The following is a 19,292-nucleotide window of genomic DNA, read 5'->3' on the forward strand; positions in this document are numbered from 1 at the left end:
GTTGCAGTAGGAAGTCTCATACAAAGAATACTGAACGGCTCGAGTTGATTTGGTTACGATCCCTTTCCGAGTTGATATGTGTTCTGCTACCGATCGCATGACAGCCCCCGTATATATCTTCGTTTTTGCAAACTGTAACACAGTATACTTGTTTAGTTTTCTCTGACTATAATGACCTCTTGGAGTTACATCTAAAATATGTCTAATTACTAATTATGTTGTTACAGATAAATAAAATATGAAGTGTGCTACGTACACCCTAATAAAGATCACACAGTAAACGCCAAGATGACAACGGAAAATGTGCCAAACTTCACCACAATCAAGACTCACAATCGCAGTGCAAGTCACAAGCCACTCGACTGGACAGCACTGGTAGATGGGTTGAGGAATTCTTTCAACTTGACTAGGACGGCGGAGGCGAGTTGCAACTATTGTGAAGGAAGCTTCAGGGATGTCATACTTGCATACAACAGCATCCATGGGTATATCAGTATTATAGTAAGTACCTATAACATTTACTTAACGTAAATTTATGCGACTTTGCGGGATATTTTATTATTTTCTCGAGAGTTTCTTTTAATTTATGTGACACAGTTGAGCATTATTTAGTTTCGCTTGAACGGTGTTTAAGTTATGGCCGTTTTTTTATTCAGTGTTCAATTTGACTTGATCCCCTGTGGTTATTTTTTACTTTCGAAGACTACTTAATATGTATTTATTTTGTAAAATATCTGTCTACAAAGGTCAGAGGATCCAGTGCTGATGTCTCGGGTTCAAATCCCAGATATTATATTTTTTCAGTAAAAAGGACACCGAATCGTCGATTCTTATAAAGAAAATTACAATTATAGATATGCTATAAGTAGTTATATCTATACTTTAACAAAACGTATTCTAATTTCTGTTCTCGACGGAATAATTTATTCCAAGAAATTTCAATAGTAACTAAATATTGAAAATCGAGACATTCTAAGATTAACTTTTCAATAACATTGTATCAGTAATTAACATAATTTAATTTGTTTCATCCTGGAATTTCGAGGAAAAGATAAATATTGTTTCTACGAATTATATAAATTTAAGCTAGGTAGATATACATTTTAAACAGTTATACAGACTGATGCCTCTGCGATGCCACTTGGAGAGGAAGTTTTTTTAAATATTGAAGATAGTGCATATTTCCATGTACTTAAGTGACATAAACTAATTGCTAATACACCCTCGAGCAATGAAGAAGTTCCACTTGCATATAATATGATTGTGTTAGTATAATATGTATTTCTGCGTTAATTTAACCGTTTGTCTCTAGGTAGGTATAGGTACTTTATAAGTACCCATCAAATTGTCATCACTGATATGGATGGCACGTTATCAACCTTATCAAGAAACGATAGTACTTAAATCGTTATTTTCAATGTGTATTTTATCAGATTTTGTCGTTCTAAAATCACTACAGCCCGTTGGCAGCAGAGAGTGCATACACTTTTTATTACTTCTTACTTTTAAGAATGGTTAATTAATTTGATGTCTCAATAACTGTTGTGGGAAACTACATACTTACTTAAGTATAGGCATATAATTATTTTGGTGGAGCCTACCTAATTTTAATTTCGTATCCTAGATGTTTTTGAAATCAGTTCGTTCGTCTACTTATACAGGCTGTTAAGATGACTACGTTTGATTATCAAATCGTAGATAGAGCGAATGATACATGAAAATGATAAGAATTGAAGAATAAATTTATTAATATTACTACGAAGTTTCATAATAATGTGTAGCGGTTTAAACTAAACTAAACTATATTGTATCGTGAAATGTCACAACAAGTCGGCTAACCGACCGACGATGCATTAGCACTTTAATTACTCGGGAGCCATCTTGCGAGCCAGTCTCGTCTGCGTATGAGGATAAATCCACATTTCCATTTTATAAATTAATACTGCACGTGTTTAACGTGTTGGTGTGGAAGTAAAAATAAGCTTATGTGTTAATCCGATCAGATATCTACATACTTAACACATTTCGTTTTCGTTCGATATTTTTTCATAAAAGGGTTACAAACATTTATACAAACTTTGGTATTTATAATGTTTTTAGGTTTATGTTTTAGGCACTTATTGGTTGTCATAATTTTTGTTTTTAAAGTTAATAGAAAGTAAAGCCAATTTTTATTCAAAAAGACCTGTTGAGCTTACTGAAACTAACAATGAATCTTCAAAACACGATGCTGAATATATTAAAAACGTAGCCCAGAGAAAGTATGTAGTCGCAGCGATCTGATACTAATATACTTCTTAGAAAGAACGAATCACATGCACTCTTGCTTACGAACTACGAAGTTTCGGAGCGTTGCTGCGCTAAACACGACTCTATCTCGTTGCACATAGCGTACCGATTGCATCGCAGCTCTCGTTCGTTTCTTGTGAAGCTCACTCTTGGGGGGCCACTCTATATGACAAAAACCGAAGTTTCGGAGCGGTGCAGCGCGAGTCACGACTCTATCCCGTTGTAATAAACGTGCTGATTGCACGATAGCTCCCGTTCGTACGTTTTTCGTCAGTATACAGTAACCCCCCTGGGGCACCCCTCCTAAGCCGGACATGGTCCCTTCCACTACAAAATTAAATGCTTACATGATAAAACACTTCCCTGGCCGTTCACATCGAGCTCAACTCCGCTTGCCAAGTGGCCACATTTCAACACTTTTGATAGTCAAACTATAATTTGCCGGTAAGAGTGGAATGCTGATGGAATGGAATTGAAAATATGCGTAATATTGTTTGGGAATTTTGAAAAACCATAATTTTACAGTTCTTTTACAATTTTTTTTATAAAACAAAAATTAATGTTTTTTTTAATACGATGTTCTTTTGTTCGCATTAGATAACGATGTCGATGATATGTCCAAGTCTAATGCGATGCCATTCATTTGTACAGTCCGGGGCAAAAAAAAAACTGACCCTGATAGCAGTCACTCCGGGGGAATAGATTACTAAATTCTCTACGAACGAACTGACAAAATTTTACACGCAATCAATAGGGCCCTATGTAGCGCTCCAAAGCTTCGGAAAAACAAAACTGCAGCCTTAGCCACTTGTTGTAGTTGTGTCGCTTAGCCGATTGTGCGATAATTCTTGTTCGGTCCTTCATCGATTCAAAGAGTGGCGCCCCAAGCTATATAATATAACGGTGGAGATGACTTTTATCGCTTGCAGGTGTGTACGGTGGGCATCCTGGCCAACCTGCTGAACATTGCAGCGCTGATATAGAACTAGAGTATAGTTGGTAGTAGTTGGACTGTTGGTGATGAGGTTATTTGCTGGCAGGTGTGCACGGTGGGCATCCTGGCCAACCTGCTGAACGTGGCGGTGCTGACGCGGCGCGAGCTGGCGGCGGCGCCCATCAACCGCCTGCTGAAGTGGCTGGCCGTGGCCGACGTCTTCGTGATGCTGGAGTACGTGCCCTTCGTCGTCTACCGGTATCTGGTGAGTCTGCAACAGAGATATACTTGTCTAAGGTCTGCAACGATAATAATATTCAGCAACCATGAGCAATGAAAAAGTTCACTAAAGTGCTATTGTCACTGTCACTTTTTCATTTATCGTGAGTGTATTTATTTTGTAAGCGTGCGCTTCACTTTGGTATCGCTTCCACTCTCTTATAATAACCATATTTTTTATGTTTTAACTTTTGTAAAATCGTGAGTAACAGAATAGTGCCTTTAACTCGGCAAGAATACAATCAAATAATTCAGCTCTCAAAAAAATACACACACAGAGTGCTATAAAAGGAAGTACATAAATCTGATATTTATCTGAGTAGATATAATGCTCGCGGTAATTTACCCAGAGTTTAACTGTCAAATAAATAAGTTTATGAAGTCCGAAAAGCGTGAATAATGATAATTTGTAATCTGTTACTTCCATCTGTTTTATGTTTTATTTCAAGATTCTGTTTTGTGAACTCTCGGAGATTATTTATTTGAGTATTAACATAAATCTTGTCGACTAATTGTAAAATATAATTCGTTTAATTTTCACGCTAAGTTTAGTACCTAAAGTTCGTTTGCAGAAGTCGTCGTTCTCAGAATCAAATCATCTTCTAGTCAAAACAAACATACCTAGGTACTGAAATAGAACTTTCAATATAAAATAAACTTCATTTAGCGCAGTAGTTTGTATACTTTATGTCGTGCCTGCAGGGTTCGATTCCTAATGGTGCAAATATTTGTATAAAGTGAGATACTTTCGTAATAAGGCAATAGACCTGGCCCATATTACTAGGATAATCTACGAAAAAAAGTGACATCGCCATTGATGCATCATTAGGGAATATGCAAGTGGTTCAAATAAAGGTCAAATATTATTTATAATAAACTTTGTTGTTTCATAACTACGACTCCATCATTATTTTTGATTATAATTTATTTTTGAGCAAGTAAATGAAGTTGAAAAGTACAAAAAAACTTCGGTAAATTCTAACTTCCGAGAAACGTCACCCATTTTCTTAGGGCGGATGTGACGTCATAATTCTTTATATATCAATCTCAGAATAATAACTTCTTTGCGTTTGCGTATAGTTAAATAAATGTCAAGTGTAAACAAAGAAATGTTAATGTCACCGAGGATTTGTGATGCTCGTTGTGATCAGATACGATGGATCACATAAAAATTCTTCCAATACGAGTAGATCCTAGCCTCCTATAACCTCTCAACTTCTTGTTTGATATGCTTGTTTGTTTGCAAAGTTTAGGACTTTTTATATTTTTTGTTGGTAGTGTATGGGCTGCCACTAGTTGTTCTATTGTAATGAGGCGTAAACAGCCATTCGCTAGTCAACGAGCCACTCAAATATGCTTCATATTGCAACACAATAAAATTAAATTTGTATTGTAAGTATTATGACATGAACATGACACAAGTTGCTCTTTCTACTTTTAGGTTATAATGGCAGTCGTTAGTACATATATTTCAAAAGTTGTTATTTTTTTCTAAATTAAGTTATGGAAGAATTCTCGTAATCAGAAGAACTGGACACATTAAATTTATTACGCAGTATGAACGAGTAAACTGTGGCCAGCTGCGGAAAAGGACAGCAAATACTATTGAAAAGTCGAGAGCCGTGTGCCCAAATATTAGGGAATATGCATATATTTTTATACTCTTATTCGATAGTTTAGATAAGGGGGTTTAGACCTTTGAGATATGCACAATGGTTCCATTCAAGAGAGCCAGGTGCAGGTTCTTACACCCCCACAGATAATACAATAGAATGACCCACTAACCCTAGTCTCTCTTACTGAGAACCAAAGTTACAGTAAGTACTTACATACAATAAGAATAAGAATAAGAATAAGAAATTTATTGGGTAACAGACTTCAGTAAGTAAAAATAATAATCATCTAGATTCACAATGACATGTTTTGTTAAATATATTTAAGTTATTATTATGGTTCACGTCGAAAATCACACTAGGTGGACCCTGTATTATGATTTCCGACGCTCCCCCCTCAGAAAAGTTCGCTAGTTAACAAATCATTTAAATCAATAAAAAACAAAAGAAAACAATAGACTCGTAAATACCTGTACGATAGAAGTTAGGTATACTTATATATATTACTTGACTCTGGTGTTTTGGATACAATTACATTAGGTTCAACCACGTAACTAAGCACCTACTTTCTTTTACAATAGTTTAATTAAAAACAAAAACATCATAAATTGAATCAAATATTTCGCTATCATAGATATCGCACAAAATCAAGTCAATGAGTAAATGTGGGTAATTTGATAACAAATAGTCCATCTCAACAATCTCAAGTTTGCACGCTTCGCTATAACAAAGTAAACTGACAAATTGATCTCATGTAAATTAGTCCTTATTAGGGCATGCAATACCGGAACAATTTTCAATACCGGTATTGAGTTCCGGTATTACAACTCAATACCGGGATCCCGGTATTAATACCGGTATTAGACTTCCTTGTAATAAATGGCATATACTGTGTTTAAAGGTCGTATACATCAAAATAAAACAAGAAAATGCAATCATATTCTGTATTTTGTTGTAGATTTTTACGAGAAATCAGTTTTAGAGTTTAAATTTTAGAATAAACTATTTTTTTACATCCGGTGCCGGTTTACGCATGGTCAACAGTAGATTTCTAGCAGCCGAAAACTGCATTAAACGGTTGGGAACAAGTGCGCTTTCACAGTATATACACACACAAGGCTAACTAAATCTTAATCGCTTTATTTATAGCCTAAAAAAGTCCGATTCCGGTATTACTTCAATACCGGTATTAACTTTCAATACCGGTATTGAAAAAAGCGGGAATTTTGTACGGGATCCCGGTATTACGAATACCGGTATTGCGGTATTGCATGCCCTAGTCCTTATGCATACGATGTAAATACAAATATTACTTTATATTCATATTGCCATAATAGCGTAATATTGTGTACAAAGGTCCTCTGGTTTGCGCGCTCCCATTTCAAAAGAGCTACTAGCAGCTATTTACGAGCTCCCATTACAAAACAGCCACTGGTCACACTTTATTACCATTACAAAACAGCCACTGATCACACTTTATACACTTCCTTTTTCGTTTGTTACCATGACAACATTGGTTTGTTGAAAATACAAAAGTACTCTGTGATTACTTGATTAGGTAAAAAATCTATGCCGACTGACGGGACTCATTATTCGGAGCCGTGAAATTAAACGATTATGACGTCACACCAGCCCGCCATCCTGACGGGAATTTCAAAGTGGTCGTGATGGTTGTAATTTTTTAACTTTCTTTAAAATACCTTAAATTACTTATTTTGGCGTTGAATTTTTTTTACTATAATAAAGTGATGTAAAACTATCCAATAAAAGTATAAAAAAAAATTACGCATATTCCCTTTTGTCATCTTCGCTGCTACGACTCGTAGCGGCTACGAAATGTGCTACGGCGCGGCGTAGCAGCTACGAACGGCTACGCCGCGCCGTAGACGCTGTTTATTTTCAAAAAATATTATTTTTTAGTTTTTATTGCAATCATACTAGCATATATCATTGAAGCAATTCAATTAAAAAAAGCTCCTTATTATGTACTAACTACTAACAAAACATTGAACAATAATCTAACGTGTCCTATGGATAGAAGTAAAACTTGTCTTTTATTCCCTGTTACCGACTATTTGCTTCCACTTACTTCTCTCTTACGGCAGATCCTGCCAGGTGCGAGTGAGATGCCGTACCGCTGGGCCGCGTACCTGCTGTTCCACATGCACTTCGCGCAGATCTTCCACACCGCCTCCATCTGTCTCACTCTCTCGTTGGCTATTTGGCGATATCTGGCGATCAAGTAAGTTGGTGATGGTAGCGATTCTGAAGGCAAAAAAATATACAGGGTGTAAATGACATGCTCCCGAAAACTAAAACCACGTGATCTACTGGGCAAACTGAACCAATTTCCCCAAGAAACATACCCTGGGAATTAAACTTTTTTTTTGGATTTCCCATACAAAGTTAGATAGCTACTGTGGGATTTTGTATGGGAGATCGAAACAAAAGTTCATTTCTATATGGGTATGTTTCTTGGGGAAAGTTGCTGAAATGACAATGGGCAGATTGGGACCACCCTCCAATAGCATTAAGACTAACATCGTTGGATAGGTCTTGTCAATAGGAATAACTTTTGCTATGACAGCTTTGTTGTCACAGTTGTCCGTTCAGAGATATTTGACTTATAAGTTCCGATACTCGTCAGTTCATCTTACTGCTATTGGAGACTGGACCACCCTCCAATAGCAGTAAGACTAATGTCGTTGGATAGGTCTTGTCAATAGGAATAACTTTTGCTATGACAGCTTTGTTGTCACAGTTGTCCGTTCAGAGATATTTGACTTATAAGTTCCGATACTCGTCAGATCATCTTACTGCTATTGGAGGCTGGACCACCCTCCAATAGCATTAAGACTAACATCGTTAGATAGGTCTTGTCTTAATTATAAAACTACATTTTATCCTATCGGAACTTATATGTCATATATCTCTGAACGGACAACTGTGACAACAAAGCTGTCATAGCAAAAGTTATTCCTATTGACAAGACCTATCCAACGATGTTAGTCTTAATGCTATTGGAGGGTGGTCCAGCCTCCAATAGCAGTAAGATGAACTGACGAGTATCGGAACTTATAAGTCAAATATCTCTGAACGGACAACTGTGACAACAAAGCTGTCATAGCAAAAGTTATTCCTATTGACAAGACCTATCCAACGACATTAGTCTTACTGCTATTGGAGGGTGGTCCAGCCTCCAATAGCAGTAAGATGAACTGACGAGTATCGGAACTTATAAGTCAAATATCTCCGAACGGACAACTGTGACAACAAAGCTGTCAAAGCAAAAGTTATTCCTATTGACAAGACCTATCCAACGACATTAGTCTTACTGCTATTGAAGGGTGGTCCAGCCTCCAATAGCAGTAAGATGAACTGACGAGTATCGGAACTTATAAGTCAAATATCTCTGAACGGACAACTGTGACAACAAAGCTGTCATAGCAAAAGTTATTCCTATTGACAAGACTTATCCAACGATGTTAGTCTTAATGCTATTGGAGGGTGGTCCAGCCTCCAATAACAGTAAGATGATCTGACGAGTATCGGAACTTATAAGTCAAATATCTCTGAACGGACAACTGTGACAACAAAGCTGTCATAGCAAAAGTTATTCCTATTGACAAGACCTATCCAACGACGTTAGTCTTACTGCTATTGGAGGCTGGACCACCCTCCAATAGCAGTAAGATGAACTTACCAGTATTGGAACTTATAAGTCAAATATCTCTGAACGGACAACTGTGACAACAAAGCTGTCAAAGCAAAAGTTATTTCTATTGACAAGACCTATCCAACGACGTTAGTCTTACTGCTATTGGAGGGTGGTCCATCCTCCAATAGCAGTAAGATGAACTGACGAGTATCGGAACTTATAAGTCAAATATCTCCGAACGGACAACTGTGACAACAAAGCTGTCAAAGCAAAAGTTATTCCTATTGACAAGACCTATCCAACGACATTAGTCTTACTGCTATTGAAGGGTGGTCCAGCCTCCAATAGCAGTAAGATGAACTGACGAGTATCGGAACTTATAAGTCAAATATCTCTGAACGGACAACTGTGACAACAAAGCTGTCATAGCAAAAGTTATTCCTATTGACAAGACTTATCCAACGATGTTAGTCTTAATGCTATTGGAGGGTGGTCCAGCCTCCAATAGCAGTAAGATGATCTGACGAGTATCGGAACTTATAAGTCAAATATCTCTGAACGGACAACTGTGACAACAAAGCTGTCATAGCAAAAGTTATTCCTATTGACAAGACCTATCCAACGACGTTAGTCTTACTGCTATTGGAGGCTGGACCACCCTCCAATAGCAGTAAGATGAACTTACCAGTATTGGAACTTATATGTCAAATATCTCTGAACGGACAACTGTGACAACAAAGCTGTCAAAGCAAAAGTTATTTCTATTGACAAGACCTATCCAACGACGTTAGTCTTACTGCTATTGGAGGGTGGTCCATCCTCCAATAGCAGTAAGATGAACTGACGAGTATCGGAACTTATAAGTCATATATCTCTGAACGGACAACTGTGACAACAAAGCTGTCAAAGCAAAAGTTATTCCTATTGACAAGACCTATCCAACGATGCTAGTCTTATTGCTATTGGAGGGTGGTCCCAGCTCCCATATATTTTTGCCCATCCTCTTTTCATAAGTTTTATTATTAATAGAGAAAATGAGATTTACAACAGAGTGCCCAGATTGCGCCGGGTGTATACAGGCTCTTGCAAAATGGGGTATACTAAGTCGAAACCTACCTACATTTTCAGCATGTTTTATCTAAACCCGACATTAAAATCAGGATGTCAAAATTCGCGAAAAAAACTCTATAGTAAATCAGCACGTGACTATAAAAGTTTCTACAATTTTTGCAACACCCTGTATAGTACAGTTGATTCGTCATTCGGGAAAGCTCCTTTCATGCGGTCTACTCCTTGTCGGTTATTCAAACTGCTAGTATCTTTCACATTTATTAAAAATTTAAAATCATAACCTTCGCCGTAGTCGGGTAATTATAACTCACTAGTGTTGTATCTATAAGTAGGTAGTATGATAAGTAAGACAGAGCGGCTGCGTCCCTCTGGCGGCGGAACCTCAGTCGATTACACGAGCCAAACGTTATCGGTTGTATCTCTTATCACCTCACATCAGTTATAACAACTAGCAATATGTAATGTTCCAGGTACTCGGACAGGAACCACATCCTGTGCACGGAGCGGCGCTGCAGTCTCGCCATCGTGAGCAGCTTCCTGCTGCCGCCCGTGCTGTGCATCCCGACATACATGGTGAGGAAACTGCAGCTGCTACACGGGCTCGTTATCGACGTAGATAAACGGCATTATAACGCGATTTGCCATAAATAAGGCGCTTGATTGGTGGAACGCGTATTAAGTATACGAGTTTATCGACGACGATAATGAACGCGTGTAGCGGCCGCAAGGCTCTTTCTTACAAAGTGATAAATGTCGATTTACTTACATGAAATGAATACAGAGCCAGAACAAAAAAACATTGTTTCGTGATCTTTTAGAGTAAAATAAAACTCGTATTGAACAATAAGAGCTATAGTTAGAACAATATAGCACGAAGACAAGAAGACTTTGAAGAGCCCACTAAAAGATCGATTTATATTTTTTCGAATTACTGAGGTTTCTGACCTATTAATGTTATTTTGAATGTTTTCCTCTCGGTTCAGATCAGAGGGCTTTCAAATTTTTCAAACGTCAGATATATTTATCAGAGGAATACATTTTGCTACTGTATAACTGTCTACAGTCAGTCATCAGTAATAAGTTTTATCGGAAAAATCAACTTATAACGAAACTGGCATACGCCCACTCGTGTTCAGAAATGAATTAAAGTATTTTTGTTTGTAGATAGTACGAAAATTACTGAGAAGGATAATAGGTTTCCCATTATGTTGAAGTAATAACAATATGGACTTAAAGCTAAAGTCTAGTCAAAGTCAATTATTGTAGCTACTTACGTATATTTTGGCAATTCTAGGAATGTGTTATTTAGCAACTTTGTTTGTTTGTCTCGACACGCTACCAAGAAGAAAATAAACGCCGGAAGGCCTAGCACGGATCGCAATACATGCATATCAAGACCTGACAAAAGTTTTGCATCGCGCTCACTGACGTGTACGACGGAAAACTTGTCTCGTCTTGACGTGCGTGTCTTGCGCCCCGTGCTAGGCCATCAGAGCTGGACTACCGTTTGTCACCGTCACCACGTGGCCGGAATATATTTTGAAGCATATCACGCACGGTAATGATACCGTGCGTGTGATACCGAACACAACACGGCCATCAAAGAAAACAAGCGACGATTATCTCCAAGTCCTTGGATTGTTTACATAGTGTGTGTTAGTTTGTTTACGGGCTGTGTGTTCGTTTGTATTACATTATGGCTAAACTAGAGAATAGTGCAACAATGCAGCCGCTACGGGAATACAAATTGTGTTATGTTTTGATCTACCTACCAAAGTAACTAAAAATTATAAAACTAAGTACCTACCTAGGTCCTCTGATACGGGATTGGTAGGTACTTATAGGTAAAAAAATATATTTCTGTAGTTGATTTTAACGTAAATAAAGGACCCGCCACCCATTTGCTAACTAATAACTTTAATTATAATTAAATTAGTGTACCTTCCAGATTCGATATTACTGTCTTAATGGAATCGGTAGCAATCAATAGCAATTTCAGAAAGGTCTCAAAGCATAGTATCGTGTAGGTACTTAGTACAAAGGATTTCCTATTTCGTATTGATAAATTTAATAATGTACAAGTATGTATTTGTTCTGAAAAGGTTCAAGCTTCGATTATTCTTCTTATGCTAGAAGGTAAATACTAACTGGTACAAACTTATTACTTTGATATCTGATATTGACATGTATCCCACTTTAAACTTGGCAAAACTGAATATAGAACGTATGACTAAAACTTAGTAACTAAGTAATTGGAAGGACCTACGTAGGAATTCTAGAATACTGTAATTGGATCTTGTTAGGTCTTGTAGTGTAAAACATTACTTCTAAGTTTTGAATTAATTAATTAAATAATACATTAGACCTTTACATGAAGCCGATACTGGCTGCTATACGAACTGGCTTGATGTTTGTAAGTGTCGAGTAGACCGTTTTTCAACTTAAACGAGCACTGCTGGCGAGAATAGAGCGCCCGTCTATTTTTATAAGCAGTTACTGGCGCTAGCATTACTGCCTACTGGCTTTGTATAAACTCTTATTTAAAGCTTTGTATATTTCTGCGCAGGTGTTCGACATCCACCGAGCGTGGGTCCTGGAGCCGACGGGGCTCACAGTGCTCTACCACGTGGACTCCAACGTGGACGGGCAGCTCTACCAGGTCAACTTCTGGGTCCACGGGGTCATCGTGAAGCTGCTGCCGTGCTGCATCCTCACCGTCATCAGCGTCTGGCTCATCCGGGAGGTGTACCGCGCCAACCAGCACCAGAAGAAGATCCGGGTCTACAACCCGTGCCCGACCAATGTCAAAAACATGAAGCGACAGTACAAAGCTGATAAGAGAACCGACAGGACGACGAAAATGCTGGTGGCCGTTCTTCTTTTGTTTCTGGCTACGGAGCTGCCGCAAGGGATCCTGGGGCTGATGAGCGGCGTGCTTGGCAGGTGCTTCTTCAAGCGCTGCTACGACTTGTTCGGGGAGCTGATGGATGCGCTGGCGCTGCTGAATGGGGCCATAAACTTCGTGCTGTACTGCTGCATGTCGCGGCAGTTCCGCATGACGTTCGGGCAGCTGGTGGGGCCGCGGCGCCGCCCGTGGCCCGCCCCCGCCGCCTCGCACTCCGACGGACAGAACACGTGAGTAGAATTAAATACCTATATTAAATAAAGAAGACAACAGCGGTGTTTAGATATGTCAAACACCTAATGCATCTGACAAAATAATATGTTTTTGTGGTAATGAGGAAAGGCATACAAAATACCCTAGTTTGCTATCGTACAAACGCAATAAATAGCAATTAAATTAATAAGCACTGCCCATTTACTGGCTACGCACGGCACAATCGGGGCCTTACCAATATTTTAAATCTTTTCCGAATATTTTTAAGTTGAGAGCGGTGGTGGCGTATTGGATAAGGCCTCGTCCTCTCAATCGAGAGGCCGTGGGAGTAGTAAATATGCAAATCCTGGCCTGTACCAATTAATTCTTTCAATTGTGGAGTCTAAGTACCTACATAATACCACGTGCTCTTACGGGGATGGAAAACATCGTGAGGAAATCTGCACATCTAGACTCTAGATGTGTATCCTAAGTGCAAGTACAATGCATCCCAAAAAACGGCGATATGTTTCGCAACCTATCACGTGAGTACAAAATGTGCTGCGAAAAGTGGGTGGCTCGCTTGTGAGCCACCTCTGACTACACCTTCGGGGATTACAGTCGTGAGTGCATATGTATGTATGTATATTTTTAAGTACCGTTTTTTTAGATAACCTGTAATTACCCTTTTGTATATTTTTTTATTCTCATTTGTTGCAGAGCGAAATCATTCCTACCGTGAGGGCGGCTCATGCAAGAGAAACAAGATCTAATTCTACAACACTTTCTGTAAATAAACATGAGTAGATTTGTTTAAATGATAATTTACATACTTAGTAATAAGAAGGTTCTTATTCATGTTACTAGCGTATCATATACCTACGTGTTAAACTGTGAAAGTATGTACACTCACGGGCAATGAAAAGGTTCCACTGAGAAAATCACCAAATTAATTCTAAACGGAAAAGGCTAGCTTAATTACGCCTTCTGCAACATTGAAGTACATTTAACAGAGAATCAGGATATTACCAACTAAAAACGGTAATATTTTGTTAATATTTCCTATGAATTTAAAAAAAATATTACGCCATTTGGTGTCTGCGTTTTGTAAGTGGAACTGTTTCTTTGGCCGTGAGTGTATTAAACAAAAAGAGCCTCATTCGGCTCGACGACCGAATGGTTTAGTGGTTAATGACCCTGACTGCTATGCCGAAGGTCACGGGTTCGATTCCCGGCCGGGACAGATATTTGTTTAAATACAGATATTTGTACTCGGGTTTTGGGTGTAATATGTTTATAATATGTATCTATCTACAGGCTCTGCCTAGTTTGGGGTCGAATGAGAATCTGTGAACATCTTCTCACACACTCCACAAATTATTATTATTCTAAACAATAGTTGAAAATCCGTGAAAAATATATTCTTCTCATGCGATACTTACGACGCCGACATGTGGACGAATGTCTTTATTGAGCTTTTTTATAGTAGAAATCATGTATAAATATATTATTATAATCTACATAATGAGCAAAAGAGATAATAATATGTAGGTTACCCCAGCTTGAATACTTTAATTTCATAATCTACTGACGGGTGATATGGGATATTATGACAAATACTTTCATTACATATAGAGATTGTTTGAATGTACCCATAAAATATTACCTAAATCATCTATTTTCCACCCATGAGTCTTAGGGTCAAACTGTAAGTAGCGTACATATCTCTATAGCTCTCTGTACGTACTATAATAATATTACCAAGTACTTACTAAAATATGAATGAAACCTCTCACATAGTCCAAACATTACGTGCCTAGTATGCTAAGCCCGTCGTGAATTTTGAACATGTTTCACGCATAAATCCTTTGATCTTTCCTCAGCTATATGCATACCGAAGCGAACTAATCCTTTGATACTTGAGAGCTTTGTGAAGTCCTGTCGGCAAATATCACCAACTACAGGAAATATAATGTGTTATTTGTTTCCCATGTGATTGTCTTCGAGGAAGTCGTGTTATTATGTTCTTAATATACTGTACTTCCAGTAATGAAATACGACGTTTAGTCGGGTTAGATGTTACTGTTATTATTTTGTATATGTTAGTATTTTGTTAATGTTATATAAAAAACGTAAATTGCAGGTATGTGTGTGTTTCATAAAAAAACTATAAAAGATGGATATTTTTTTTCCGGCATTACAACGGAAAAATATTAATCTTAAGATATACTGGTTGATTGTTGATTTTGTTTTAAAATAGATTTGTAACACAATTTATAAAATTTCGTTCCCGGGTTTTTATTTTAAAAGTTAAATTTTCTTTTGGCATATGTATAATCAGTTTCTGGGGGAAATTTTGTTCGGTATTTCAAGTTGTTTACCGTTTGTGCAAAAATATGAAAACAGGAGGGTGACTCTATATTACGGAAAACAAAGTTTCGGTACGCTGCTGCTGCGCGAGCCACAACATTTGCCTAGTTTTTTTGTCTGTTTATTGTTCATTTATATTGAATATGAAATAATATAAATGTTCGTTCCATTCAATTAAACACGACAAATTACGACAGCTCTCCTTCGTTCGTTTTTCGTCAGTGTAGAGTAACCCTCCATTCTCTCTATACGTCCATTGAATAGAGCGAGAAAAAGATGCATGGTACGTATTATTAAGACTATTACTTACCAACTATGTAGTTTGTGGAAGCATTTATAATCAACATAATTGTGTTTACAATAATCAGTTGTAAAAGTATTTGTACATAAACATGTTATCGTTCTTCAAAGGTGAATTTATCAAATCATAATATAAAACACATTAAATCATGTTTCTCTTGTGACTAGAAATTTTATAATGGTATCAATAAAATATTTTTATTGTTTCTCATAGCATTACTCAATGTGACTCTGTCCCTCCCCCGTGACTTCACTTGTAAAGTAAAAAGTAAAAGTAAATTAGCATTTATTGCCAAAAACAAATGACATTTTTAAACACATAACATTTTAACAAGGACATAAGTAACTAGATTTAGTGCCAATTTCTCAATTTTCGGTTATCTAACCGACAGGATATTTATAAATTAAACGTCATCTCCATATTAAATTCATAACAGATGTGTCAAAAGCTAACCACTACTCCCTGGTTATGCTCTAACCGACTATAGAGAAATTGGCACTTAACATAACAGTTACAATATTATAATATAGGTAAGTAGGTACTTCAGTTCTGGCAAATGGCATCATGCTCAGCAATGTCGACTGAAAGCTTGTTTCAGCACGACGCTGTTTTTCAGCATGCTCCAGATTGTTTAGTTCTTACTTGCAGTAGTACTTGTAGGTTTCCAAAACCACACGTTCTACCTCGCACCGGTAGGTGTGTGTATATTTTTCACTGACTTTAGTTTCATTCACTATAAGTATACATAAGTACTGCATGTGTTCGCGTTTTATAAAAATATATGTTTTTTTAACAAACGAGTACCTGCTCTCGCACATTTCCAATATTGACATAGTGAGATGGGTCATTGTTAGGATTGCAACGCAGTAAAACAAATTAAGTCTCTCTCTCTCTCTCTCTCTTCACTCTTTTTTTAAAATAGTCATAGTTTGGCGATTATAGACAAAAAATCATCCACCTGCAATACACCATGTGCAGCAGTTTTTTTTAAAAATAAAATTATATAAAATAATGATATATTTTCTTGGTACGGCACATAATAATGTCGTTAAGTGTCCCTTAATGTCTCTAGCCTTTTCTCGATTAAATTCGACTTCTTGCTGAGACATCATGACTTGCTATCAAATACAGCCTCCAACAACGTGGAGATGAGACGAGCAGAGCGATGTTTTTTCAATAACCAATAAGATTATTTATTTACACAAAGTCAAAGGCATGTTTTTATTCATCGTTTAAATATATTTTTAAGTTTGAAGCTCCAGTGGAAATCGCTTAGCAAATATAATTTTTGTATGTAGCTTATAGTACCGAGGGGCGTACGACGTAATATTATTATCATTTTTATTATTATTATTTATTTATTTATTAAGCTTACATATTAGTTGTAGTTTTACAATGAGTCCCACAAAACTGTTTGTATACAGTTTGCCTGTGGGATCGGAGTCTCTTATACTAAACAAAATACTTTTTTATGTTTTAGGTATTGTTATACATAATTGGTAATATCACAACAAATAATAAAATAATGATAATGAAATTATAATCTGAGGTGAACTTGTATCAATTAAATTCTTTATTGCACAAAGCAAATTGGTACAAAGGCGAACTTAAAGCTAGCAGCATTTTCTAAAAGTTAACCTTTGGTGATGTTGATAAAGTGATTGGTAGAGATTAAGGCTTTGACGATAGAAGTTGGTCTATGTATATTGAGTTACTAACCCAAAAATAATAAGTTGTAAAAGTATTTGTACATAAACATGTTATCGTTCTTCAAAGGTGAATTTATCAAATCCTAACTAATATTATAAATGCGAAAGTAATGCCCGTTTTCACCAAGACATCCTAAATTTTAGGAAACTTTTAACTCATTTTAAGGATCTCCTAAGCGTAGAATGGTTTTCACCACTGACGAACTGTCATTTAAATCCGTTAGGGACTTCCTAAATTTAGGAGGTGGAATTTTGGCCTCTTAAAGTTAAGTGACAGTTTTTTTGTTTGCAAATATACTTCTAGCTACTCAAAATTAGATATATTGAGGCTATAGAATTAATCACAGATCGTGTATTCGACCACGTAATTACGTGAGAGATGTCGAGAGACAGCATTTTACCAAAAAAAATATATGGAGTAACATCTTGGATACTTGAACTTTTTTCGAAGGTCCAGATTAAGTAAAGAAAGTGTCCTTTTCCTCCTTACTAGGTACTTAAATATTGAGTTCCAGGATTAATAATAACATTGTAATTTAGGTGAAAATATGTATTTAATTTAAATTAAAACATATTATTTTATTACACTCATCAACAGTCTGTTCCACCAATGATTCAGTTGCTAATGATATTGCGCTCTGCCACTTCTTCTTCAAGTTCCGTTTCCTAGCGGAACAGAGCAAAGCAAAGGTGGATTTCTTCAAAATATTCAAGTTTCAAGAAAATAATTGTCCGCGTTTTCTATTTTCCGCCATTGCTTCCTGCACTTTATTAAATTATACTTCTTCTTCTTTTTTGGAAGGATAAAATACAATTTCCTTTTTTTTATTTACAAACAAAACGTAATAAATAAGGCGATGTCAACAAATATTATACTTTTAAAAGCATAAACAATTGACTAACACCAATGTTGACAGCAAAATGAATGAATGAAATTGAATCGGTAAAAAACATCACTAGTATTTAGGTGACGGATTGCTAGGGAGCTCTTAGCTTGGTGAAAATGAATTTACGTAGGGAGTGCATTTAAGAAGTCTCTTAGCTTAAGAAACTTTTAGTAATATGACTGTTTAGGATGTGTTGGTGAAAACGGGCATAACTGTGTCTGTCTGTCTGTCTGTCTGTCTGTCTGTTACTCTTTCACGCCAAAACTACTGAACGGATTTGAATGAAATTTGGTATACATACGGTCTAGACTCTGGGATAGAACATAGGCTACTTTTTATTCCGGAATTCCCACGGGAAAACGTTTTAATGAAGCGAAGCGAAGCCCGCGGGTACAGCTAGTCTTAATATAAAACACATTAAATCATGTTTCTCTTATGACTAGAAATTTTATAATGGTATCATATACCAAATATAGCATATTAGCACCGCTCTCCATTTCTCCGTACAGCCTCCACTTCCACTAGTCCGGATCAGGGCAAAAAACCAACATTAGAGTTTGAGCTAATCGTGGTTTTTCAATCGTGATGCTACTCCTTTCCTGTGCCAAGCACAAAAGTGACCTTTACGCAAAAAAAAACAAACCTTAGACAGTTCACATGGTCTTGCAAGACAGGTATGATGTGAGTTCGTCTTGAGGATTGAAAGGACATCTATTTTATACTGTAGATTTATTATTATTCAAAATAAACAAGATTCCTCAGCTTTCAGCGTATCAGAAAAGGAGCTATGAGTAAGTAAGTAAGTAGCTACATATTTCATTGTTGTTGATCATAGTTAAACTAATCGGTTCTTCCCATTAGATAGGTAGGGATAGATAGATATCAAAAAATTAATTCCATATTATAGTAAATAATATCCCGTTTTCTAATGGGGAAAAATACTAACTAAAGCGTCCTTGAACCTCCTGGTTTGTTTTTTGACCGACGTGAAGCGCCTTGATGGCCTCACACTAATTCCTTGGAAGAGGGGCCAATGTCTGGTTTGGGTCGCCACATGTGTAAGTACCTATGCCGCCGCTCATCT

At 36.9% G+C, this 19,292-nt stretch overlaps 1 protein-coding gene across 1 annotated transcript; it reads left to right on the forward strand.

Moving 5' to 3' along the window:
* The first annotated feature begins 239 nt into the window (after positions 1-239).
* LOC105382862 (G-protein coupled receptor dmsr-1-like) lies at positions 240-13,964 on the forward strand. Its single transcript, XM_038106421.2, has 6 exons — positions 240-501; positions 3,330-3,488; positions 7,221-7,357; positions 10,315-10,417; positions 12,411-12,979; positions 13,662-13,964. Exons 1-6 carry the CDS (start codon positions 289-291, stop codon positions 13,681-13,683), a joined length of 1,203 nt encoding a protein of 400 aa, XP_037962349.2. The 5' UTR covers positions 240-288; the 3' UTR covers positions 13,684-13,964.
* Positions 13,965-19,292: the final 5,328 nt, after the last annotated feature.

Source organism: Plutella xylostella, chromosome 19, assembly GCF_932276165.1.
Source record: "Plutella xylostella chromosome 19, ilPluXylo3.1, whole genome shotgun sequence".
Taxonomy (NCBI): Eukaryota; Metazoa; Arthropoda; class Insecta; order Lepidoptera; family Plutellidae; genus Plutella; species Plutella xylostella.

Excerpts from the sequence above, each read along its gene's own strand:
- LOC105382862 (XM_038106421.2), top strand. The coding sequence starts at position 289 with ATGACAACGGAAAATGTGCCAAACTTCACCACAATCAAGACTCACAAT. Across the intron at positions 3,489-7,220 it reads TCGTCGTCTACCGGTATCTG|ATCCTGCCAGGTGCGAGTGA; the intron begins GTGAGTCTGCAA and ends CTCTTACGGCAG. Across the intron at positions 12,980-13,661 it reads CACTCCGACGGACAGAACAC|AGCGAAATCATTCCTACCGT; the intron begins GTGAGTAGAATT and ends CATTTGTTGCAG.